The sequence below is a fragment of the Scleropages formosus genome, chromosome 6, assembly GCF_900964775.1.
Source record: "Scleropages formosus chromosome 6, fSclFor1.1, whole genome shotgun sequence".
NCBI classification, from domain to species: Eukaryota; Metazoa; Chordata; class Actinopteri; order Osteoglossiformes; family Osteoglossidae; genus Scleropages; species Scleropages formosus.
Window position 1 is genome coordinate 14,234,173 of NC_041811.1, and position 25,121 is coordinate 14,259,293.

The window sequence follows — 25,121 nt, forward strand, 5'->3', positions numbered from 1 at the left end:
GAGTAAAGACCCGTGGATGAAGTCAAGAAGCGAGGCAAGTGGTCAAGAGCCAGGGAACAAAGAACAGGTTTCCAGGACATGAACCATGTTGAGTGCTGTTAGCACAGAGCAGACAGTCATCTCTATGAGATTCTGCAAGTAAGAAAGGGCTGAGGAGTGTCTTTTAAGGTCAAGTACTCAAATTACTGCCCGGTGCTTAATCGGAGCCAGGTGCTGCCGACTGAGGTGTGAACGTGACAGAAGTCAGTTCGTAAGAAGTGATATTCTATTACGGCTATTAAGTTGCAACGTTTTGTTTGATTGAAAGTAAAGGATAAGTAAATTAAGCTGGGGACACTTGACTCGTGCTCATAAGTTAGAACACTGTACCATACTTCCTCTTTTTTTTTTGTTTTTTTTTTTAAATGGGCAGCGCTCAGGTTTTAGTTTACATTAGTACTTCTAAGAAAGATACTTATCCTTCATATCAGGTATGCAAAGAAAGTGGTTCATTTGTTACCTTACAAGAAGGGACAAATGGACACTACAGACTCATTGGGAAACACTGGGAGCAGTGCCAGAAAGGAGTTTTTGCCATTTAACTGAGTATTGCAGTTATGAGCAGTTCTAGTGATTCAACAAAGAACCAACTCAGGCAAGTTCTGCAACCTGCAAGTTACAGTAGTGTACAGCGAGTGTGTGCCATGTGTGGTGGGAAGGGGGGTTGTGCTGTGTGGCTGGGGGTCGTCTTCTTTCCACGTGTGAGACATGTGAAGATGACCCAAGGTGCGCTGAGGTCTAGCAGGGAGGGCAGTGTAGCTTCCAACGTCAGCAGCTTTCAAGTATCTGCCTGTTGTGATGATAAGCCTGGCAGGGAACACTGTCACTGGGTGACAACTGGTAGTGTAGTGGTTAGAGCTGCTGCCTTTAGACCCAAAGGTTGCAGGTTTCAGTCCCACCTTCAGCTGTAGTACCTTTAAGAAAGGTATTTACTCAGCAGTCTAAATGGGTAGCAAATTCTAAGTAACTGTGGAGAAGAGCGTCGGCTAAATGAGTAAATATAAGGTTGCCGAACAACACCCCCCAGATGGCAGGAGAAGCGGAAATGACGAGCACTGAGGAACCGGAATACGGAAGGACGTTACTGGAGCCCTCTAGCGGCAGCTTTTGGAACTATCCAGCAAAACATGATCGCTCTGTGCTCGCAAATATCCGTAGCTGTTGTGAAATGCGTTAACAAAAGTTTCACCGTTTGCTACTTTTTGAAGGAGGAGAGGGAGTTTTTGTTTTTTACTTATTCGTAAACATTTTGTCATTTGCGCTAAGGGGAGGCAGACTTTACATGAGGGGAATTACATCGTATTCTTTCTGAAGACACGTGTTACAGCTCTACAGCGAGCACTCGAAGTTGAGCCGATTACCGGAATACACCGTGTAGTCGCGCAATTCAATTTTCATTTAGCTACATCACATGCGCATAACGGAAACCACTGTATTTACAGACAATCAGGCTGACGCCCAGGTCACGTCGCAGAGGCACCTTCGCTTCGTACACACAACTGGCAAGGTGGCGCAAAGCAGGAACCCGATAAATCTTACTCATAGTGGCTGAATACGTTGATTGGGCTGAAATGAATCAGCGCGGCGTGAAAGCCTGTCTGGCACGCGGTAGTTTAAAGCCACACGAGCGGATATTCGCAGCGCGTGGCCACGTGACCGACAGTTCTAAGCACTTGTAAGCGGGCCGCTCTGAGCCCGAGGGTGAGCGCTCCTTTCGGAAGGGTTCGCCTGTTTGATAATGATCTCCAGGGGGCAGCGATCGCCACTTTTACACATTACGAGTAAAAAGAGTAAAAACGGGTGAAAAGATGCGTTTAACTGTATCGCTGTGCTGTTACTTAGCCTGCCTGTTGTTAGATAGGATCGCTGGTGCTGGAATCTTCCCCCGGAAAGCGATTTTAAACAATGATCAAACGACTCTGGACAGAAATTTGACAGCGCGCACACACACCAGCAGCACATTCCTTGACTTGAGCCTCGCGCTCACACACACTTTGCACTGACACCCTGGCCTGGCAGGTGATCGCCCACATCATTACTCAGTCTCTCACACACACACGTGTCTTAACTCCGCCCACTGAACTCTTCAGCCTCCGAACTTGACTTATTTTGATGATGCAGAGTTTAGACGTGAATGTCAGTGTGCGAAGGTTAAGATCTCGTATTAGTCATTAATAAAATTAATTGCTGTCTTCAGTTTATTCAAGTGCTTGTTTCAAGTCATTTTACCCAAAACACTTCACTCTCAGAACTTTATTGTGTGTTAGTACTTTTATTAACAGATGTCAGGTAAAATTACAGTCTTGCGTATAATAATTGCATGGTATTCATTGTTAATAAGACGGATGCATTTAATGGAGAAAAAGCCCTTAATAATTGTGTAGATGGGAATTCCCCCTATAATGGTGTTATATGTAGAATATTTATTAATGAGGTGGTATCCTGGTTTATTATGTAAAGTGGTAAGAGTAGGTGGAAGAGTTTCCAAAATGTGAGATCCTGGTGTGTGTATATGCCTATACATATAAAGCATGTGTTGTGATTTTTCTTTTTACTTTGTTAGTACTGAAAAGGTTCAGGTATTTAAGTGGAATCTATACGCCACCAATTTCGAAAGAAAGTGTTTAAGAGACAACAGTATATTGGCATGGGTCAAATATATACAATAATTCCCTGGGAAAAAAATTCGGTTATGTTAATCTACAATGATAAACTGAGAAAGTCTACATCTCCATTAAAAATGTACCAGTTCCGTTATTTGGTATCGATAAAACAAATTTTTCTCTCTGGGATAATAACTGTGTAAATACAAGCTTTAAAACGCACACGAAACATGTTGTTAAAAATAAGTAATTGTGATCATGTGCTGATCATTTTTCTTCTGCACAATGCTGCCCCTCCTGGACATGTCGTGTAACTTCCTCTTTCGTATGCAAGGCGATTGTAAATGCTAACAATGCAGAACAAACGCGATTTGGCGCCACCTAGTGCCAGTACACATTATACACGAAATCTCAGCACAACACCGCATGTAATTGCAATGAAAGTATTTATTGAACAGAGTATTGGCAGAGTAAACGAAATTGTTTAAGAAACATTCTGTCCTCAAACACCACAACCAGCCACGTACTGGCTCAGGTCACGACCCTTGCAGTGATTCCTCCAGGCCACCCTGGAAATAAAAACAGGATATAAGGAGATGGACCATAGAGCTGCACCTTATTCTCATGCATTCCTTGTACCTAACCACCTAACTGACTTTTCTTTTGACTCTTTTTTTCAACAATATATTTGTCAGAATAGCAGATATTGTGGGCTGAGAAGGACAATTGTGTCTTTATATAGTAGGTCTTCCAAACAGCAAAAATTAATTTCGCTGTAGTGCCCTCGTACCCTGTCACACGCTAAGATTAATATAATATTCCTTATAAATCTCCTACATTGAGGAAGTGGAGTAAGGTAGGTTCTCAGCAATCCATGCAAAGGATATTAAATTTAAGGTAAAAAGTACATGCAAGATCTAAATGCATTATACAGTAGGCTGTTTAACTTTTTTTTTAATTTTGTCTTTGTTTAAATGGCTTTTAAAAAAAAAAAAAAGAAAAAAAATTGTATTTTTTCACAGTTTTTTTTTAGTTAAAAAAAAATACAGATTTAAGATCCAAAGCCAAACTTTGTCAGAATGACTGCAGCAGAAAGTACAGGATGGACACTAAAGCGCTTGGCATCCCAGTACAGTGAGAGGCTCTCTGTGATGCTCTTGAGCAAACTTCAATTAGACATGTAATTCTTACCACGCTCCAATGCCATTGGGGTCCTGGACCACCCGCTTCGCGCACTGAATGGCCACGTCAATGTTGGGGGACAGCAGCTCTGCCGGGAAATCACAAAATCGCCATGTTCACTGTGTTGGAAGGCGTCATTTCAGCAACCTAGTGGCTGTCAAAAGGTGCTCAGACTTCCCTTACCAGACCATTTCATTGAAGCTGAAAAGTCTTATAAAATTTAGACTCTGGATGGAGACACACCGCCATTTTCTGGTTAAAACAGTCACTGAGCACAAGGTAGCATATCTATTGATCGCTTATTCATTCAATATCTATGCGTGGCCCTTACGGCTGCAGTCGATGTGACAGGCGTTGGCGGTCACTGTCCGGTGGTTGTTGCACCACCAACGGCTGTTGATCTGGAAGATGCCGTAGTCGGTGGATCCGTCGGTGTTGTGATTGATGGCGTCCGTGTTGTAGCTCGACTCCCATTTGGCCAAACAGACCCCTGGGAAGCACACGGACCGAGCGTTTGTGAAATTAAAATACAGTGATCTGCGGGTAGTGCGGTGCGAAGAAGAAGAAGAAGAAGATGGAGAGAATCTAAAATGTGCAATAAGTGTCAGGTGGTGGGATGAAATGAGAAATAAACTTGCAGAGCTGTGTTGTGTTTGACACCTCTGCTGAGGACAAAACGTACAGAATTGTCAGTCGAAACAGCTGTTCCGTTTCACTGAGCGCCAGGAAGGAGAACATTATTTACTGTAGCCCTGATCTCTTTGATTTACTTTTAATCCAATGCTTTTCATTTGCTTTATTGTACGCAAGGTGACAATTTATTTCCCCCGGGGCGCATGATCCTCATTCCAGCCACTGAAATTGTAAAACCATATGTATTACAGCTTATATAGTGTAATGTGTTCATTTGTTATGCCTTTATCTTTGCCTTGTTAGCAGCAACACTGAAATACTGAGTAAAGAAAGTATACATGTAGCGCGTCAATCACAAAGCCACAAGCCTATCAACACATGACTTGTGCAATGAGGTTCATTTCTGGTTGTTTCACTATAAATGTTGTGTCATCTTCCCACTCTTTGGATAAAAGCACTCAGACTGTTAGGTAAAGAGGAGAAGGAAGTTTCAGAAGCGTCTCGGAAGCTCTCCTGCGTAACGGCAGGATCTTGGCAATGCCGAGGCAGCGGTCCGGTGCGAACGAAAGGTTTTTAGTAACGCCACGACCGCTCTGCCAAAGGTAGGCCCGTTTAAGAAGAATCCCCGTGGGGAATCGGAGATGGATTATACGCGTTTGGTGTACAAAGAAGGAGTGCTGTACTTACAGTTAGCCAGGCCGTATCCATGGTACCCATCCATTCCTGCAGCCTTCAGTTTCCGCGCCAGCTCACATCGTGTAAAAACCTTTGCATCTGCAATGGCTAGGAGAGCCAAAAGGAGAAGCAGAGGAGCTTTCATTCTGGAAAGATTGGACGCTTCCAGATAAGTCAGTGTAAAATGGTGCCGAAACTGATGAAAGCCTGGAATTTAAGGAGGTGGGCCGTCCATTGAAGAGTCACTATTGTTTGTTTTAAAGGCAGCTTCCCTAACCGTAACAATGAAAGAGGAACTGTGTTTCCTCATACCAGTGCCTTAATGCCCAAAGCATATCTTTAAGTTTTACAAATAAGGCCAAGAAGGACTGGCAAATAATCACGAGTTCTCTGTATTGACCAAAATTATGCCCTTACATGACTCTGCTGTAAAACTGCCTTATGAGGAGACCAGGTTACTGATTTTTGAGAAATGCCCTAAGGGAGGGTGCAGTGGTGCAGTGTGGTGGTGGAGCAGGTTTGGCCTGTGCCTGCTCTCTGGCGGCTCTGGGGTTCAAGTCCCGTTTGGGGTGCCTTGCAACGGACTGGCGTCCTGTCCTGGGGGTGTCCTCTGGCCTTGCGCCCCGTGTTGCTGGGTTAGGCTCTGGCTTGCCACGACCCTGCTTCGGACAAGCGGTTTCAGACAGCGTGTGTGAGAAATGCCTAATAACTTTATAATGCTTGGAAAATTTGCATGGCTCAGTCAATAGTTGACACTTGGGTAGATACAAATTGTGCATATGATATGTTGCCTAATCCTCATTTAGTACATGCAGACAGCATCAATGCTGCAATGCTAAGTAACATAAGATGAAACACCAGTTTGCCTCCATGCATTTGCCTCTATCTGGAGCAGGTTCACGGTGATCCAGACGGCAAGGTGGGGTACACCTGCACCTTGGGCCTACTCCAGTCCAAAACTACACTTTCACACCATATCGTAAAGTCACAAAAACAGATTAACCAAGACATGTTTTGAGATGAGGGAACCTACTGCACTGATGAAGCCGTAGCTAAATTTGATCCTGCAGCTCTGAATAATGTGGTGGTATTGGAGCTGTCTACTGACTACATGCAACAGCTACACAGTATATATTAGAAATCAATTTTTAAAATTAGTTTTAAATTAATTAAGATGAATGAGGAAAGATGGACTATACAGTAAAATAGCTACCCATAATCCGTCATGAAGATTTCGGAATTAAGATGCCAAAAATGGTGCTAATTCATGATTTTCCCATTCATTGCAGCAACCTCGCTATACTATTAACTGTTAGCTTTTTAAAGTCACATTGCTACAAAACAAAAAGAGCAAGTGGAAAATGTACAAAATATCTTATCCATAGAGGTGAGTATAACTGAGTATATTCTTTGGACTTTGTTCAAGTTTATTTCAAAAAATGTTGGTCCGCCAGTGACTGAGAAGTTTTCAAGTGTCAATAACCTTTATAACAAAACAACCTTGTTAGTAACAAGTCATTATTAGATACTGAAGGATGCAGAATTACGACATTTTTGAAATGTACAAAATAACATCACATTGCATTAAGAGCATGGAAAAGCTACGTGTGTGTGTGTGTGTGTGTGTGTGTGTGTTGTGAACAGTCACACTTCTACTTACTAATCTTTTCCCTCATTTAAACAATTGCCTAAGATAAGAGCATATATGATAAGAACACCTTATCTTGGAAAGTCCTGACTGACAGACTTTCCATTTGTGCATTTAAACAAGTCTCCCATTTCATTTGGAGAACGGAATAACTGTGCACAAAAGGTCAGTGATTGCACAAGACTGTTGTTGTTCGAGAAATAATTATTGTTGAGACTGCTGAAAAATAAATTACGGTCCAGTGACAAGAAATGATTGATCCAATGGAGGTGAATGTATTTTTTTCTTTTATTGATATCAAGCAACATTAAGAATGTTGAGTTATGGAATAGCAAAATATTCTTCCAAGGATTAAAGTATTTATTTAATATGCAATTCAGTACTCATAGTCATTAAAGTTGTGTGTTTGGCAGATGTCATTCGTTACTTAAACAAGTTTAACATTTATGGGATCTGCTATTGGAACTTTGTTAATAATTGCAAAGAAAGTGCCGACACAGTCAATTGCGAAAAAATGTGGTAGGACGTCTGTATCATGACCAGCAGGTGCAGTTCTTCTAGTACAGTTGACACCAAGGTTTTTCTTGTTTGTTCAGCTGTGGACACCCCCCGCGAACCCACCCCACCCCCAAACTGAGCACACCTTAACTCTCCTCAGTGTGTTATTGCCCTAGTAGCACTTGGCCAACATTCAGATTTTACTGTAAATCGAACCAACCTGAGACCCTTTATAGAGATGTTCTCAGTTCACCAAAGGAACTGATTGATTTATTGTTTAAGGCATGGCTTTCGATGTTGGGATGCACTGAAAGAAAATGAAAAGTCACAAACAATATCTGTGATACGATGCACATGTATTTTTATGGCTCAGGTTAGCTGGGTCCCTGGGGGCCAATCATTGTCTGATGTCAAAACCTGATACCCAAGTTCCTAGTTGGGAAAAGATCTTTACTGCAAAATACTTATGGGTACCTCATGGTACTTCATGTTGGGCTCCACCTGGAGCACCACTTCCACACTGTCAAAAGGGACTGTGACAGGAAAGCATCCCTTGGTCCTCCACCCATTTTCAGGCTCTGAATAATGCGTAGATTTATTGCTACCCCTCCGTCAATCATTTCCAAGCATTGCCTTGGGATGTGCATCACGGTTGCACCCGTGTCCTTCACCACATGAGTGTCAATACAGGAGTCTGTCATCTAAAGGCTTGGCACCATATTGATGTGAAAAAAAGATCCAGTGAGAGCATTTCTTTTGTACTTTCTATGGGTTCGTCATCAAAGTCATTTGACGTGAAAAAATAAACTCGGCTTAGTTACGGTTTAAAGAAGAGGTGGAAAAGTTTTAGTACAGTCATTGTGCTTTGCATCAGTAATTTCAAAGCCTGGAAATACCCTCCCCGTGTTTTTTTTCTCCATCAGAGTGGTATTCATGAGCAATAATCTTCTCTTTTGTTAAAAACAAATTTTGCAAGGTCAGCTGGTACCAAGCCTGTGCCATACAGCAGGACACGGCAGAGCTTACATGGCTCTGAATACTTATCCACCTTATATGGGTTATCTTTGTGGTTTGTTTTATCTGCCTGGCTACTGTGTACTCAGTGACAACGGTGCCAGAATCAATTCTCTTCTAAAAACTCACAAAGCATTCTGACAAGGTTCATGTTTTCCTGACATTGTTTGACTTTCACATTACAGGAATCTCAAGAAAACTTGCCACCTCAAGGTTCTGGTAAAATTTTAACATTCTCCTTTTATGCTTCCATCCTGGAAGGATCGCCATGAACCTGAGCCTATCCTGGAATCACTGGGCACAAGGCTGAGGGGGGTACAGCCTGGACGGCACACGAGTCCATCACAGGGTAATGTCTTTTTATGTTCTGGTTAACTTACTCAGAAGATCTCCAAACATTTGAGGCACATGAGCTCATTTCTTGTGTCATGGAAATCAGAACAGATTAATCCAAATGTTTGTCCTTTCTAGCAGAAAAATATTTATCTAAACCTGACTTCCAAATATAATCATTCTTACACTTTCAGGAAACTAATTCAAAACTGCCTTAATCCTGGAAAATACAAAATTGTAAAATAAACAGAAGTAAAATGAGGGAAAATGCCACCGTGATTGTGCTGGGCTCTGTATTTCCATCTGGGTTTAAATCCGTCTCAGTGTAAATGGGGTTTGTATGTTTTCTCCATGTTTACACGGGTTTCTCCTCAGCGCTCCTCAGAGTTTCCTCCCATGGTCCAAAGAGACACGTCTCTGGTGAACTGAGAAACAGAAATTGCCTAGTAGTGTATGAATCTGTGAGTGAGCGTGTTAAATCGGGTGTCTGTAAATATGATTGTATGTAGTTTGGTACAGCGTATCTAGCATTTCAAATCAGTAGTTAGATGGGGACGGCTGGTAGCGCAGTAGTTGGAGCTGCTGCCTTTGGACCCAAAGGTTGCACATTTGATTCCTGCCTCCAGCCACAGTATCCTTGAATAAGGTACTTACCCTAAAACTTGCTCCAGTAAAATTACCCAGCTGTAAAAATGGGCAAATAATTGTAAGTAGCTCAACATTGTAAGTCACTTTGTTAAAAAAAAAAAAAAAAAAAAAAAAAAAATCAGCTAAATGAATCAATGTAATGTAAGTCACCTTGGACAGAGGTGTCAAATGAGTAAAGAGTAATCAAGCCAGTTAGCTATGCAAAGTGAAAAAACAGTATGTATGTCAAATGTTCATATTTAACATTTACTGCAATTTGCATAGTAAACATACGTCTGAAACAATGAAGTTATATGTTCCCCTTTCTATATACCCTACTTGACATATAGATTTTTCAGTTTATTTTACAGTTTTCCTGTGCAGTGTATCTCACTCACTTATCTTTGTTGCAGTAGTCTTATTCCAGAAGCACTGGGATCTAAGTAAGGAAGGGTACACCCTAGACAGGATGCTAGTCCATTGCAGAGTAGCCACACACACTCATACAGGCAAATAAATGCTATAGGCAATTTAGCATTGTCAGTTCACCTCAAACACATGTCTTTAGACTTTGGGAGGAAACCAGAGCATCCAGAGGAAACCCACACAGACAAAAGGGAGAACATAACTCTCCAGACTGAGCCAGATTCAAACCTACAGTCAAACAGCCAAGGCACTTGAAGGTGGCAGCAGCACTACCTGCTGCACCACTGTACCAACTATGGGATATCCACTCCTGAAATTTGTCATGATGTACCACTAATCTAAGAGCAGAAGAAAAAAGCCAACATATTTTCCTTTGAAATTTCAGTAGCTGTTCATCCGTAGGACATGAAATGTACAGAATAAACCCGTTTGTAATTCTGAAAGAAGAACTTCCTAACAGTAATAACGAAAGAAGGAAATCAAGGGTTCTCCAAACTGATGCAATAAATCACTTTCACAATAAGTGGAATGAAATTTCGAAAACATCAGACCTTGTCCATCACTAAAACCAAACTAAAAAGGATGTCCACAACTGGATTTCTGTCTGCTCAAAGAGGTCATTGTGGACCTGTTAATATGTTGCTGCAGTAAGCTAAATTGCAAGATTAAATATAACTCCATCAAATGAGATTAATATTTTTCTTATGTCTTGCATGTGTACAGCTTTGCGGTTTGTATAAAACTGGCACGTGAGCATGTCAAATGCAAGGACACAAAACATCTGAGTTTGCTTGTAGTTAAGGATATGTTTAATATGTGTAATTTATACATTTAGAAAAACATTTTTCCAAAATGTCACTTATAAAATATGGACTTATTTTAACAAATCACTATAAACTCTCCATAGAAGAAAAAATATGGACAGAAAATGTAAAATACTGATCATCTTACACAGGATTTGTTTGTAAAACCTGCTTTAGGCTAACTTGCACTCTTCAGAACCCATACTTCCGTGCTTACTACTTAAATTAAACTCGTCCTGCCAAAGGTCATAAACCACATCGAGAACTGTGTTAAAGCGGTTGGAGTACAAGATATATGGAAGCTGCAAGAAGGTAAATATTGGTTTCCTTTCACACACACAAAAAAAAAAAAAACCTACGTCTTCAAACGTGGACCAGGACAACTTTCGGCCAGCCTTCTCAATTTATCAGAGCTGGACGTGCTACTGGCAACACTCATCACTGAAGGTGGTCTGTGACTCATGTTACTTCAACATATAATGCAGGAAATAATTCAAAAATGCTAACGCAGTTGTGATCAAGAAACATTTAGATTAACATTGGTAAAGGTATTATTATTATTATTATTGACGCATATTACAATAATTCTGTAATGAATCTGGGAAATTTCCACCCAGTGAATAATCAATATCATACTCTTGGGTCAGTCATGTGCTGTGAATGAATGCCTAATAGGGACAATTATTTAGTCCCAGTATAAAGCACATGTTTCTGAGTAATTTGTTTACATTTCAAGTTTTGACACTGCATAATGTAAAACAAACTTGCTACAGAAGAGAATGAGGTGCCTATTAGGGCTGCCACCATGTAACCTGAAGGTAACACCGAATTAACTACACCCACTGTAATGTCCTTGTTTAAGGTACTTACCATGAATTGCTCCAGTAACACACAGCTGCATACATGGGTAAATTGTAAACTTGCTTGTCTGTCACTAAAGTAACCATCTGAGGGGCAATAATTGGAGGAATTCTTGAATCTCTTATTATCAGACTTATTGCTCATGACAAAAAAAAAAAAGACAAGCATCAGTCAAAATAATCAAAATGAAGCAAGGCATTTAGCTCTAACACTGCAGCAACTACTTTACCACAAACTATAGTTGAAACATCATTGGCCACACCTGGTACTTGTCTCATCTTCTCTTCAGGTGTGGCTGTCAGTTCAGATGGTTTGGGTGTCAATGAGCTTCACATGTACCATACTAACAGGTAAAGTTGCCTTGGACAGAGGCGTCGGCAAAATAAAGCAAAAGCTCACAAGTCAAATATCTTCTTAATGTTTTAAGTGGAAAAAACTACTTAACTTCTCAGGGACCCAAAAGAAGCATCCTCTAATTTTAAGGCTTCTCTCTAGCCTTATTACACATTGATTATGGCAGCAAAATACAACAAATACATAATAAAACATGGAGAGGGAGCCAATTAACAGTAACTTTTTAATTAATATTAAGTGTACAATCACAGATAGCTGCAACAGCAATGGCATCACAAAGCATAAAGACTCATTCAGTAAAAATTCAATTACATGAAAGTTGAGAAGAAAATTGAGTCCACAACAGTTAAAAGTAAACATCCCACTAAGCTGGAACATCCTAGAAAGTAATGTTTCAAATGAAAAGACAACATACAACACAAGCCTTGAATAAATGCACCTGAACTAAACTAAAGGCCTAGAAAAGGCACAGCAGCCAGTGCTGCAGACTGGTAATGCCTTTCATGATAAATGACATGCAATAGTCCACCATTTCCCTCCTGTATTATAATGGCTGCACTGGTGCATGAAACACACTGCCATCTCATATTCTGTTATTGAGACTTCAGGTAAGGGAATGGCTGTATTTCAGTAACTATTGTTATTGCTTTTTTTAAAAGCCATAAATACAAGCTCAGTTAGTGTTTAAATGCATGTAACATGCCCACTAGGATAAAAGGGACACACAATAGAGCGGTCTATAATCTTATTAACACTTCTGATGAGACTTCTTTCAGAAGTAGGTATAAATTGTGTGTGTAAATGTGTCAGAGAAAGACAATGATTTTGTTAAGGGACAGATAATAAATTTTGACTGATAAATTTTCCAATATTCAGGAGGCAAAAATCATAGAGGCAGAACAGGGACAAAACCTATGCATGCATGAGGATGTGTACTAGATTTTAAAAACAAATGGATTGAAAAAGCTTGATTCCACACATCAAGAAACACATGTCAGAAGATATAAATTTACTTAACCACGGTAAATACAAACTGAGAAAAAAAAAAGTCACATCATGAAGATCTGTAATGTACAGTACTGTGCAAAAGTCTTGGGCAGATGTTTCACCAAAATATTTGTTTTAGACAATTATTTAATCTCTTCTGCATTAGTGTCAATGGGAAACAGCATATTTTAGATTTCCAAGCATTCCTTTCGCAAAAAGTGAGAGTATTACAGTAAGGGTTTTGTATATCGTTAAAAAAAAAAGGAAGTATGCGCACGCACGCACACACACAGTCTGAAACCACTTACCCCAGGCGGGGTCACGGCGAACCGCAGCCTAACCCGGCAACACAGCGCACAAGGCTGGAGTGGGAGGGGACACACCCAGGACAGGACGCCAGTCCATCACAAGGCATCCCAAGCAGGACTGAAACCTCAGACCCACCAGAAAGCGGGACCCGGCCAAACCCGCTGCGACCCCGTTCGGAACAAGCGGTTGTTGATGATGGGTGGTTACTAAGCTTTGTAAGAAGTTTATCAATTAAGAGCATTATTTTTGGAAGCATTCTCACTTTACAGTCCCCCCCCCCAGTGCCTAAAGCTTTTGCACAGTACTATATCACTGGCAATTACTGTCCAACAAATATTAACACATTTGTTACTGAAAAATGCTTAACAGTCAGTGATTTGCAAAAGTTTTGTAATGTTCAGATGCTCAGGATGACAGTCACTTTACTTTTAGACATTATGCATTATAGTTTAAGGTGCTTTAACTGTGCCTTTACAAGTAGCACTTTTACTCAAAGGAATACAAGTGTTTAAAACAACAGTAACGTCTACATGGACAACAGCTGTAAGAAAAATAGACAAGAAAAAAAAATGTACAAACCACCTTTTAGTAAACATATGAGAGCACACCAGCACTGTATTAGCTGCAAATAGTTTTTTGATAAGCAGAATTAACAAAACCAGGATCTAAAATAGTTTTGAAATAAAATTTGAAAGAAAAGTCTGAAAAAAAATTTTTTTTACTTACTCAGAAATTAAGAAATGAAATTTGATCTTAATATTAAATCTACTGACCGAGTCAAAGTTCACATTTGGCGGGAAAAAGTTTTGCTCAACAGGGCCTAGCCATGTTACGTCAACCTACTCCAGGGATGAAAACTCCCACTGATTGTCCTTTGTTTTATGCAATGAAAACAAAGTTATCAAAAAGTCATCAGAAGGTTATCAAGTTTTTACAGGATATTCATCAACTCCTTTGGTTTCTAAAGCTATGTGTTTGGGATCTATAAACCTGTACAAGAAGTTTCTTATAAAACTAATTGTGCACACATAGGGCCTTAACCTTCCACTTCTCTAATTTTCAATTTTCTAATAGCCATCCACTTTCACTAAAAAGATGTTTTGAAAGCTCATACATCTACACATTCACACGCACGCAGAAAAGGATACAAAATCAAATAAAACTGGCAGATTAATGTATTCCTGTTCAGTATCAGGCATATTTGTAGGAACAGTGATAAGGATTAATTCTGGATATAACTGATCTTATTTTAAGCACTTTGCCAATAAGCTTCTTCTTCACAAATCCCTCCAAATACTCTTTTAAATAACCTTATGATTATATAACAGTCAGTGTTTTACATAAAATTACTAAAGATGTCGTATGATTCACACAGGCGAGTTTCCTAGGTGTGCTAATATCCAACATGTCGGGTCAGGTGAAGAAGAGGTGTGCTTTTAAGTTCAGAGGCAATATTTTCATAAATATTCAAGATGTCTAACAGTGCAATCAGAGGCAGAAAAATACAAATTCTGCAATAGATGCATTGCGAAAGAGAGAAAAAAAAACAAAACAAAAACAAAGGAGCACTCAGGTTATTGCTACTCTTGGAACTTAATCTAACCATTTGTAATTACTCCTTTAATGCCACACACTGCAAACTCATTTGCTGATTTAAGCAATTTTTTTGTGTGCATCGTGTAATCTCAGGTGTAACCCACATAGGCAATGGTTCACGAGACAAGAGATAAATAACACAAATGTCAGTTTGGAGAACTGCCCATGCTCCTGGGAGGTGCTGATCATAGCATCAGAGGTGGAGTCTTGTGGGAAGTGACCAAACCCACAGCACGCCCATCCTCTGCTTCACCCTCACCCCCCGACCCCCCAGGCCCCTCCTTCAAGTCTTGTTCCTCGTAAACACGCGCTCCCCTCGGAGGGTAAGGTGCTGCAACTGGTACTGCAGGACCTCCGTGTCCACAGATTCCTTGATGCTCATTTTGTCCAGGTTGAGGTAGTCAAGAGACTTCGAATGCGCCCTCTTCCCTTTGAGAAGGCAGAGCGGCAGGGGTCCGTGAAGCACCTTGCCGGGCTCCGTGGGCAATGGCTTGAGGTAGCTGTCACTTGAGCTGGGCATTCGCCTCCGCCTCTGCCCGGTGGCCGCCACAATGTCGTAAGGCTGGTAGTATCGGCTCTTGGTTCTGTATATTCGGGAGGCTCGCTGGAGACCTAGATCCAGTGGTTTAGAGCACAGGCTCGGCAAGGACTCGGTTCCGGGGTTCTCAGTGCTCGACCACTTGTGGGCCAGTTTCAGGAGCTCCTCCCCAGTGGTGAAGCCTACCAGGTAGTTGGAGTTCATGTGAACAATCTGGTATCCCGAGACTGTGCTTTTAATGGGGGAGCAGGGCGTGCTGGCACAGCGTGGTTTCTCAGGACCAGCCTTCAAGGCGGCTTTGGCCTCCGCAGCAGGCAGGACGGACACGGGTGCCCTGGACATGCCACTGACATCCATCTCCATTGTTAAAGACATGACCTGACTAAACAAATACAACACAAGCAGACCAGGTGGATATTGAAGTCTTATTAGTGTTGTCAAACATGCCTGCATTATAAGTTTTTCCTTATTTACTTGACTAAGTAGATACTTTACTTTTACTTACATGCAACTGTCTGCTCAACTTATAGTGTATATTATTTCACAGACAGTATCTGTAATATGTGTCCAGATACACCTGACAGCACCCACAAAATCCATATTACTTTACTTTGCAAAAATACTACTCAGTACTTGTATAAGCTGTGGTAAGAAGTTATACCCTTTTTTATCTATAAATATATGTAAATGAACAGCTTAGAGGTCCAATTTCAAGTGACCAGTCGTAGTAAGTAAATGGCTGTAAACAGAATAGATGCTCCAAACTCACTGAAAAAGATAAACGGCTGCAGACTCAACACATCGAGGTTCAAATACTATAAAAAGCAACAGAAAGGATTATAAAGATGCAGAGTTCTCCTTAAAGGGCAGATTGCTAGGTTGACAGATTCATCCAGCGCCTTTCAGCACTGCAGGAAAAAAAGCAATGGAGTCAGAAATATTTTAAACTGAAACAACAAATGCACTGCATTTTTAGCAAGGAAAAAATACTATGGGTTTTTTTTTTTTTTGTCTGGAGGACGTGATATGTAGTACAAAGAAACATTTATTGCTGAAAATTATGTATTGTTACACAGCGAGTAGTAACACATATTATTAATACAGTGACACATGTTCTATAAAAAATGCTTCCGATTAATCATTAATACGGTAAATTCATATCCACCGACAAGGAAAATCTGTTTCTGAATATAGATTTTAAAACTAAAAAGAGTAAAAATATATTTGTATATGAAACAAGATCATAGCAATCAGATATATCTTTGGGAATGATGTGAAAGCGGCCTGCCTCAGTGCCTGGCCCCACATCATTATTATTTATTATCACCATCATCTCATCTGCATCTCATCCAGTGAACCACTCCTGTCATTCTTTAAGGCTGCTGCACCGAAATTAAAGATTTCTTAAGAAATCCACTTGATTTCTCGTCTGAACTGATTCATCACGCTCAAAAAACACTTATTAGTTATATATAAATGATCGAGAAATTAAAAATTTAAATAAAAATACACCTGTCTCTTCCTGACGACGAGCAAAACCCAAGGATTAACCATCCGAGGACACAAAATTATGACAAGCAAAAGAAAAGGACACATCCACTAAATAAGTTATTGTTTCAAAGTAAATAATTAACAGTTAGAGCCACGAAGAGGAGGTCAGTCTCTGTACAGACAGTCTGTACTCAGAGAGTCTGTTCTGAACACAGGAGCTAGTAGCTTAGGTTTTAGCTACCGGATGGATGCGCCGCGGAGCAAACACACATTTTCCACCATTTATTCATGCTATTTCACACAAATTTCACTTCATGTTTTAAATGTAAACGTTAAGCGCGACTGACGCAAATTTGGACTATTATTATTTCCGCCCAAAAGATAAATCGTCACGTCAAGGCGGCTCTGCCGCGCTGATTACAACATCCATACAACATCGACAACAACGACATTGTACGACGTAGCACTGAATTTTATTACGCCGCCTTTTTAAAATCTATTACTAAACAAAACAAACGTGTTATTCACCACACGCATATCTGTGCGCATTATTAAACGACAAGAAAAGATGCAAACCTGTGGTGGGGGGGGTGAAGCGACCCGACTCGCGCGCCTCCACCCAAGCAGACCGAACGAGGACGCACGAGGACGCGCGTAGTAAATTCACGTGACCGAGTGAGGTAATCGGCTTGTGACGTCACCAATTGCCTCTGCAAGATGCGATTTTGACGCGATGCATTTCTTGTAAACGGAAATTGCGGAGAAACATCTGCATAAGAGTTTAGATGGTAATCACTATTCTTTCTAAATGGAGACATACCAATCCATAAACATGTATCACGTGTCATTATTTCTGACGTGATGTTACACCGCTTGATTGTAACAAAAAGCGTATGCAAAATAAGTTAAATACTGCCAAATCAAATACTACTGGTTTTATTTTAATTGGGGCATTACAACAATTAAGCATTAACCTATCCTGCATTTACCACAACGTTGCATGCTCAGCCCACTGCTATACACCTTGCTGACCCACAACTGCAGTAATCATATTATCAGGTATATTGATGACACGACAGTGGGGGACCTCATCACTGCCTTCTAATGCCCTTGTAACACTGGCACTGTCTGCAATGTTTGGACTGTGTCTATTGTCTGCATTACTGCCTGCTCTCCCCACCCCGACCTCTGCACCCTGGATCTGTGCAGTGTTCATTTGCACATCAGTACCCGATATAGGGTGGAAACCTATGTATGGGTTGCAGCAGCTACTGATTGTGCAAAAAAAAAAAAAAACTTCATAAAACTTTTGGTATTTTCAGCTGTTTAATTTTAATATTGAAAATGTATTGCATTCCTTGGAAAACTAAGTGTGCATTTCAAGCACTATTCAATTGTGTAACACAGTCCTAAATGTTTCTGTACATATTTTAATGCACATATTGAAAAAGAAAAATTTCACAACTTTACAATACATACAAAAGACCTAAACATAATTTTTTATATACAACAATCATCTCTGATTTACAATGGGAGAGAATGTTTCTCAGGTACACATAAGGCAAAGTAATCTTTGATTTTAGATATACAGGTGTGCAATATAAAATGAAAATAGTATATTCTGCACCTTTCAACAGCCCACATACCTTTTAATTGCCTTGTAAAGGATTTTTCTTCCAGATTTCTCTGTAGTTGTTCACTAGTTGTTTTGTTGAACAAAATTCAAATGTAAAATCTGAGATTTACATTAATGCTTTTTACATACCATCATTAATTAGCAAACTAGCTTACAGATTAAACACCAACTTTACACATACAGTACACTGAGAAATACAAGACTGTATGCAGATCGCATTACTAATGTGTAAGTGGAAAAATGGCCATCTAGTTTCAGTGCTAAACGCTGAAATGTTGTCTATAGGTCTCAGGCTTTACAAAACCTTCCTGTCACACAGCATTTCACTTTGCTTCTGCTTTGTTCACATAGAAAGGGGGGGGGGGACTCACAGAAGGTGTTTTGAAACCACGAATACATTCCGTTGCTTTTTGCACACATTTTCATTTTCAGCCATAATCAGCACAACTATTCCATGTTTGCCTTTGCTGGCTTTTGGATGATGCCCCGTATCTGGCTAGTGGCAAGCGAGGGTGTCCCATCAGGAGAAGCAACAGAAGTAGTGTCCTGGGGTGCTAAATCATTCATGATATCCTTTGACGAAGTCTGCAGTGGCACTTCAGCAACAGCAGTACTGGGGGCCATATCTGGTATGGATTGTGTGTTACCAGGAGTGTCCTGCTGTAACAGCTGCTGGTCTACTTCACCGATAGTTTTGGCTTTGGATTTATCACTAGTGCTACTGTAACATACATCTTGTACTGAAACCTTGCAACTGAGGGAAGCATGGGCTGAAGCTTCTAACAGCAATTTACTCTCAGGAATTTCATGCATGGAAGCTTGCATATCTCCCTTACTACCTACCTTATCAATTTTTTTATTGGATGTGGATTGCAAAGACACTTTACTACCGGGATTATTAAGGGCAGTGGCCTCTGTGGGCTCCTTAGTTTTGGAGTCATCACGGGTTGTAGTCTTCAGCTGCATCTCATCACCACAGGTGATATCAGCTGAAAGGTTTAGGGACACAGCAGGATCAAAAGGGATTTTTGGCTCTTTGCTGGTGTTTTGCTGTTTTCCAGAGTCTTTCAAGGTATGCTGCTGTAAAACTTTGTTTCCTGTGGAGCCATGGAGCAACTCGTCTGTGCAATCAACCATATGTTCTCTGGTAGGAGATTCACTGCTGACTACATAAAAGGGTTTTTAAAAAAAAAAAAAAAAAAGCAAACAGGCAATCATAGAGAAGCCACTGCCTTAGTGTAAAAAGCCATGACAACAGAAAACTGTGAAATAGGAAAACAGACATGTACTTAAATTAATCAAGGAATATTTACAACTTTGAATGACTTAATTTTTAGCAGGTTAGTGAAATTCCAATGAAGGGGGGATAATTCAAATCATTTATAAACACTCTGGGACAACCAGATCTAAAAATATAAAAAAATATTTCAAGTATACACTACATAGCAAGCTATACCTAAATAAAACCACTTACCAGTTGCAGCTTTTTCTAAAGTCTTCTTACTTGAAGAATGAGTAAAAGGACAAGGCAGAACCTTAGCTGGGGTGTACGTGTTCAAAGGTGCTTTCTTTATTGGAACAGCACTGTAACTTAATGAGGAGGCTGGAAGCAGACAGATACTACAAGTAAATACTTCTTTCGAGTTAAGTGTTCTACATTGTGTTACTGAATTATAACAAAATACATACCTGGGGAAGAGGTGGGTGTCTCAAAGATGGAGTCATGAGATGTAGCAATAGAAGCCAGGAACTCATCTACTTGCTTCAGCGAAAGCGAGTTGTGCAAAGTCTCAAGAGGGCAAATTGATGGAACCATGGAGTACAACTCAAAACCTAAAAGCAAAAAAACCGCCAAATTATCGAACTTAAAAAAACAAATCAGTGCATAGTCTTACATTTAATCAAGTTACATTTATTCACTTAGCAGACACTTTGTCCAAAGCAACTTACAACACATACTATGTAGTGTTACTAGCCCACACACCTTATTCACCAAGGTGACTACACTACTAGATACATGACTTACAAGGGGTTACTCATCCATGCATCAGTGAAACACACTCACTCTGACACACACACACTATGGGGGAACCTGAACAGCATGTCTTTGGGTCTTTGGATTGTGGGAGGGAACCAGAGCACCCAGAGGAAACCCACGCAGACACGGGGAGAACATGCAAACTCCACACAGACTGAGCGGGGATTGAACCCACGTTCTCTCACACCACCCAGGCGCTGTGAGACAGCAGCGCTACTCGCTGTGCCACCGTGCCGCCCAGTTAAGTCATGAAGTCTGTAGAGAGAGATGTAATGACTAAATTGGAAACGAGTGCAAACAATTTACAATTGGACATCTGAGATGAGCAGAATGGAAGCACATGAGTGGCAGATCTCGCCAAAATCTACCTACCAAGATGCTCTCAAAGCTGGGATGTTACCAAAACACAGCAGTCCATCTCAACCTACCGCACTGATGCTCTGGGTTATGTCTACTTTAGGAACAAGCATATGAATCCCCATGAAAATGATAAGCTCATATTTGATGACAGTCATCATGCAGCTTCAGCAGTATTTAAAAATTAAAGTTGCGGGGGGGAAATACCTGTAGGTGATGTAAATGAAAAAATTCACATATGAATGTACTGCACAGTGAGATTCTGCCTAAGAACAATTTATTAAGTGAAATGGATTGTAGAGGGGAAACATAGTAAATGGCAAAAATACTGTTAAACAAAACATCAAATAAAGAAGCTATATTAAGAAAAAAAAAAGCTAAACTGGGGAGGAAAAAAAAAAAAAAAACCCACACACTTGCTCATCCTAATGTCTCCTTAAGTATTTTCTCAATTTCACACACACACACACACACACACACACACACAAATATATAAAACTCTAATACATTTCCGAAAGTGTGCACACTGTCCTAGACTGGAGTGTTGAAACTTCCACTGCAAGCAACAGCCATCCTGCAGGAACCTGCAAGGCCAGTTAAAAGTACCAGTGTAGTTGGTAGCTGAGAGCTCACAGCAGACTTATGCCCTTCTTCCAGAGGACACGTGATACACACAGTGCTACCTGATACATTCATTTATCAACATCCTGTAAATTTGGCCATCTTTACCCATTACAGGTACAATACAGAACTATTTATGCCAATAAGATATATAAACTGGCAGTTTGGTGGGTACAGATTACCAAAATTTATGGAAATAAGACGTGAAAAGGAAAAAGAATGCCTCCAAAAATAATATACAACAGCCAATACCTAGGCAAATATATAACCAAAACATATCTATATTAAAAATGTTAAGCTTAACCCTTTGCCCAAGGAAACAGACATATAAATACATAATGTTCAATAACCTTGTGCAAAGTAAGTACTACTGACAGGATCATTTCAACACCATTAGTAAAATACAATTTCTGTTGTTGACTGAACTTCTGATGTCAACTGATTAACAAATTCTATGCAGAGAACTAAGACAATGCAATACACTAAATCAAGACACCATTATTTGTCTCTAGCTATACCACGATGATCATATGTATACACAGTACTAGTGAGTTCAGCTTACTGGAAAAAATTTATTAGTCATTTGGTTATCAAGTTTGAACAGGAAATCGGCCACATTTCCCATTCTATTACAACAGTTCCCAGAGATCCCACTTGTGGATTGTTGTTTTTACTCTTCTGCCCAGGTTGTTCCATACTAGTACTGTGTATAAATGATGGCATTTCTGTCACTCAGTTACATGTACAGTAGAACAGTCCACAACTTCCCTTTAGTTTAAAATACATCAGTGGTGCTCAAAACCTTATGTAAAGATTTGGGATGGCTATTTCAATATGTCTTTGGTCTGGTCACATTATCCTAATAAATACTGATCAGGATTTGAAAGAAACCACAGATTATCCACATTTAAACCTAAAGGTACTGCACAGAACATTAACTAATATTAAATGGGTGCCACAGACATTCTGGAAGAATTATAAATACAGTTATAGGAAAACAATATGCACACCTTAAATTAAAAGAAGAAGGAAAAAAGGTTGGCAAAGGGAGTTAAAAAATGATTTTTGAAAATAGAGGAAAAAGCTAAATTAGGACATCAAGAAAGAAGAATTAAGCAATAGAAAACACCAAACACTCAAATAGGACAAATTTATAAATTAAAAATAACACTTACCACAGAACATACTGGGAAACACTGACCCATTTAGAAAAGCAGATTTGAAAAACAAAAATAAAAAGAATGAAAATATGATATCTAATGTAATAAATGTACTTTGTGACAATTAGTATTTTTCTATTTTCACTATTTACCTCTATAGATGACTTCACTGTATGCTGGGGCAAATCAGAAAACTGAAACACCTCTATTTAATGTTTTCAGAACTGCCCTTAAACGGCTAGAAGTTGACTTGTGAAAAAATGTCAAATTAAAAATAAAATGTTAAAATACATACAAATGTAATGTTAGGCAAAACATCTTCATGAAAATGGGGTGTTTGTATCTATTATAAAATGTAAGGATTCCTTCAGGGGTTAACATCACAATTCTAAAAGCTGAAACAAACTAGATTAACATTTCCAGCTCTTTATTATGCTAACTTTAAGGCTGTAATAATATATAAATATGCAACTATAGTATCTACTCAGCATGAACAATTTCCTAACTTATATGGTACCTGCAGGTCTAATAGGCTGAAAATTAGCTGGTTTCTCATTAAACTGTACAGTAATCAACTTTTTAAAATGAAGAATTCTATCAGATCTGAGTCACTCCATTCTGAATCACACTGGCAAAAACCAATATTACTCAAACGCATTTGTTTTCCTAGCACTAAGGAATTTTAGTTAAACACAGATTTGATTTCATGAATACATGAAGCATATAACAACTCTGGGTTACAGGAGCACTTCAGCAGTCCCAACTCTTGAATGTTAAGTTTACAGTCCATACTTAGAGGTTAAGGGAAAAACTGACAGAGGAATTCTTTACTAATGGGGGGGGAAGTTAAATAAATGATGAGGCTAGGCCATTTCTTTTAAAAAAATTAAAAAAAAAAAAAAAACTTAAAAAAAACAACAAAAGCTAACATACCATTGGTTGGGTGCCGAGCAAATGAGATAGAAAATCTTTTTACAGCAGAACCACGCGTGGTCTCTGAGAAAGAGAAAAACAGGTACCTGAAATGTACAATAGCTAAATGAAAAGAAGGGATTACAGAAGTAGAAGAAATCAAGTGTTAAGTGGCATGCAAGGGAAAAAAGCACAGGAAAGAGGAAGGAGCCTGGACTCAAAGTGTTAGAGTTTAAGCTGTGTTAGCCAGCAGAAGGTATAGAATGACCCCAAAAAAAAATAAATAAATAAATAAATCTTTACTACACTTTGCTACACTACCCTACTTTGTATAGTCATCCATGGTGAACCTACCTGACAGTGAGAACTATTTGAGCGAAGGAGTAAATCTGAAATATAAACCTCTGATGACCAATGTTTGATCATATTTGTTTCTACAGCAAAATATTAAGATTCATAAGCCACTTGGTCCATTACAAGTCTCACATAAACCCAAGCGTTTTGGGATGATGGAAATGGTTTGTCTCAACTTCATTCCACATTAAAAAAAAAACCCTGAAATTCTATTTGGCAGGAAGGGAAACTATCTATTTCTATTAAAAAAAACTCAAGGAATCCTGGATTTTGTAGAATATGGAGAAAAAGTAATATCTCAGGTAACTAACACCTGGTTACCAGTATTGGGGACTTAAAAATCTGAGAAGGAATGTTCAGTGAGGCCCGGGCCTTTAAATTTGTAGCCACAGGAGATATCATTCAAATGAAGAACCTTTCATTCAGTACTACATAATCTGCAAGAAAACAACTGAAAAACTGTTCCCTAACTGTTAGGGATGTTCTCTAACCAACTGAATTCTTAAAGAAATTAAATTAACTAGAGACAATCCAACAAAAACATGTTCTCAACATTACTTAGCACATTAGTGTCAAGGAGAGCATAAAGCAAGTGTCTTTGTGGTATAAGTGTCCCATTTTGTGTTTTGCTGTGGTGCTTTTAATATCCTAATTTGAGAAAATAAAGAACATTCAAAATTCTTAAAAGTGTATGACATCAGTTTGTGTGAAACACAAACTTCTGCATGTACTGTACAGTGTGGGATGATATGTAGCAATTTATGTAAATACTATATTAAAACAGTTTCAGTTTTACACCATTAGCAAACCTTCAACAGATAACAGTAAAAGTTTTGAGCACTGCATGGATTTCAAAGCTCTGGTGTTACCAATGTTCTTGTTCGACTGATTTCATAATACAAGAAACACCTGGTTAACATTGTTCTTATTCTTTATTTAACCACTATGCTACCAATGGTTCATGTTACCTCATCAATTTCCTAGCAGTCAAGGTGTGAAACTGGTCAGCAACTTAATGACAATGACTTTTACTGCAAAACAAATGGGTGCAGTCAACAAAACATAAAATGCAGAAACACACATACAAAAAGTATATTTTGGATTGTTTTGCCCATGATAAATTCCAGGATTCCTTTTTGAACAAAAAAAAAAAAAAAAAGAAAAAAAAAGAAAAAAAAAACACGAAAGATATGGACAGAGGTTCATCTGTTAAAAGATGCGTGTGCGTGTCTGCACATACCATCTAAGAAGCCAGAGGAAGTCAGCTTTTTACGGTGTGCACGAGCATAATCTTGTAGGTTAGGTGCACTGGAGGAGCCCCCGAGCACCATGGTGCTGAACAGCCCAGCACAGTGAGACCCTGATGGGAGTTAGAGAAGACACACACAGCAACCATGTGGTCCAGGACTCACTGTGCAGACTCACG

General features: G+C 39.5%; 3 protein-coding genes across 9 annotated transcripts in view; all 3 read right to left on the reverse strand.

The window, feature by feature from the left end:
• Positions 1–3,074: 3,074 nt before the first annotated feature.
• On the reverse strand, positions 3,075–5,396 carry LOC108929886 (lysozyme C-like). Its single transcript, XM_018744719.2, has 4 exons — positions 5,145–5,396; positions 4,156–4,314; positions 3,834–3,912; positions 3,075–3,211 (listed from the first exon to the last, which is right to left on the reverse strand). The coding sequence occupies exons 1-4, from the start codon at positions 5,275–5,277 to the stop codon at positions 3,145–3,147; spliced, it is 438 nt and encodes a 145-aa protein (XP_018600235.1). The 5' UTR covers positions 5,278–5,396; the 3' UTR covers positions 3,075–3,144.
• Positions 5,397–13,243: 7,847 nt separating this feature from the next.
• Positions 13,244–17,856, reverse strand: macir (macrophage immunometabolism regulator). Its single transcript, XM_018744810.2, has 2 exons — positions 17,194–17,856; positions 13,244–15,508 (listed from the first exon to the last, which is right to left on the reverse strand). Exons 1-2 carry the CDS (start codon positions 17,463–17,465, stop codon positions 14,872–14,874), a joined length of 909 nt encoding a protein of 302 aa, XP_018600326.2. The 5' UTR covers positions 17,466–17,856; the 3' UTR covers positions 13,244–14,871.
• A 93-nt stretch (positions 17,857–17,949) lies between these two features.
• Positions 17,950–25,121, reverse strand: part of ppip5k2 (diphosphoinositol pentakisphosphate kinase 2) — a 32,511-nt gene continuing 25,339 nt past the window's right edge. For 2 of the 7 annotated variants that reach the window (XM_029252739.1, XM_029252737.1), the window contains exons 28-33: positions 24,936–25,055; positions 23,363–23,425; positions 22,445–22,465; positions 19,943–20,086; positions 19,728–19,856; positions 17,950–19,419 (exon numbers count right to left, since the gene is read on the reverse strand). In XM_029252739.1, the coding sequence (XP_029108572.1) occupies positions 18,701–19,419; positions 19,728–19,856; positions 19,943–20,086; positions 22,445–22,465; positions 23,363–23,425; positions 24,936–25,055 (1,196 nt within the window). In that variant the 3' untranslated portion in view covers positions 17,950–18,700. The remainder of the gene's footprint in view (positions 19,420–19,727; positions 19,857–19,942; positions 20,087–22,444; positions 22,466–23,362; positions 23,426–24,935; positions 25,056–25,121) is intronic. The other 5 variants (XM_029252742.1, XM_029252738.1, XM_029252740.1 and 2 more) reach the window with 4 other exon arrangements.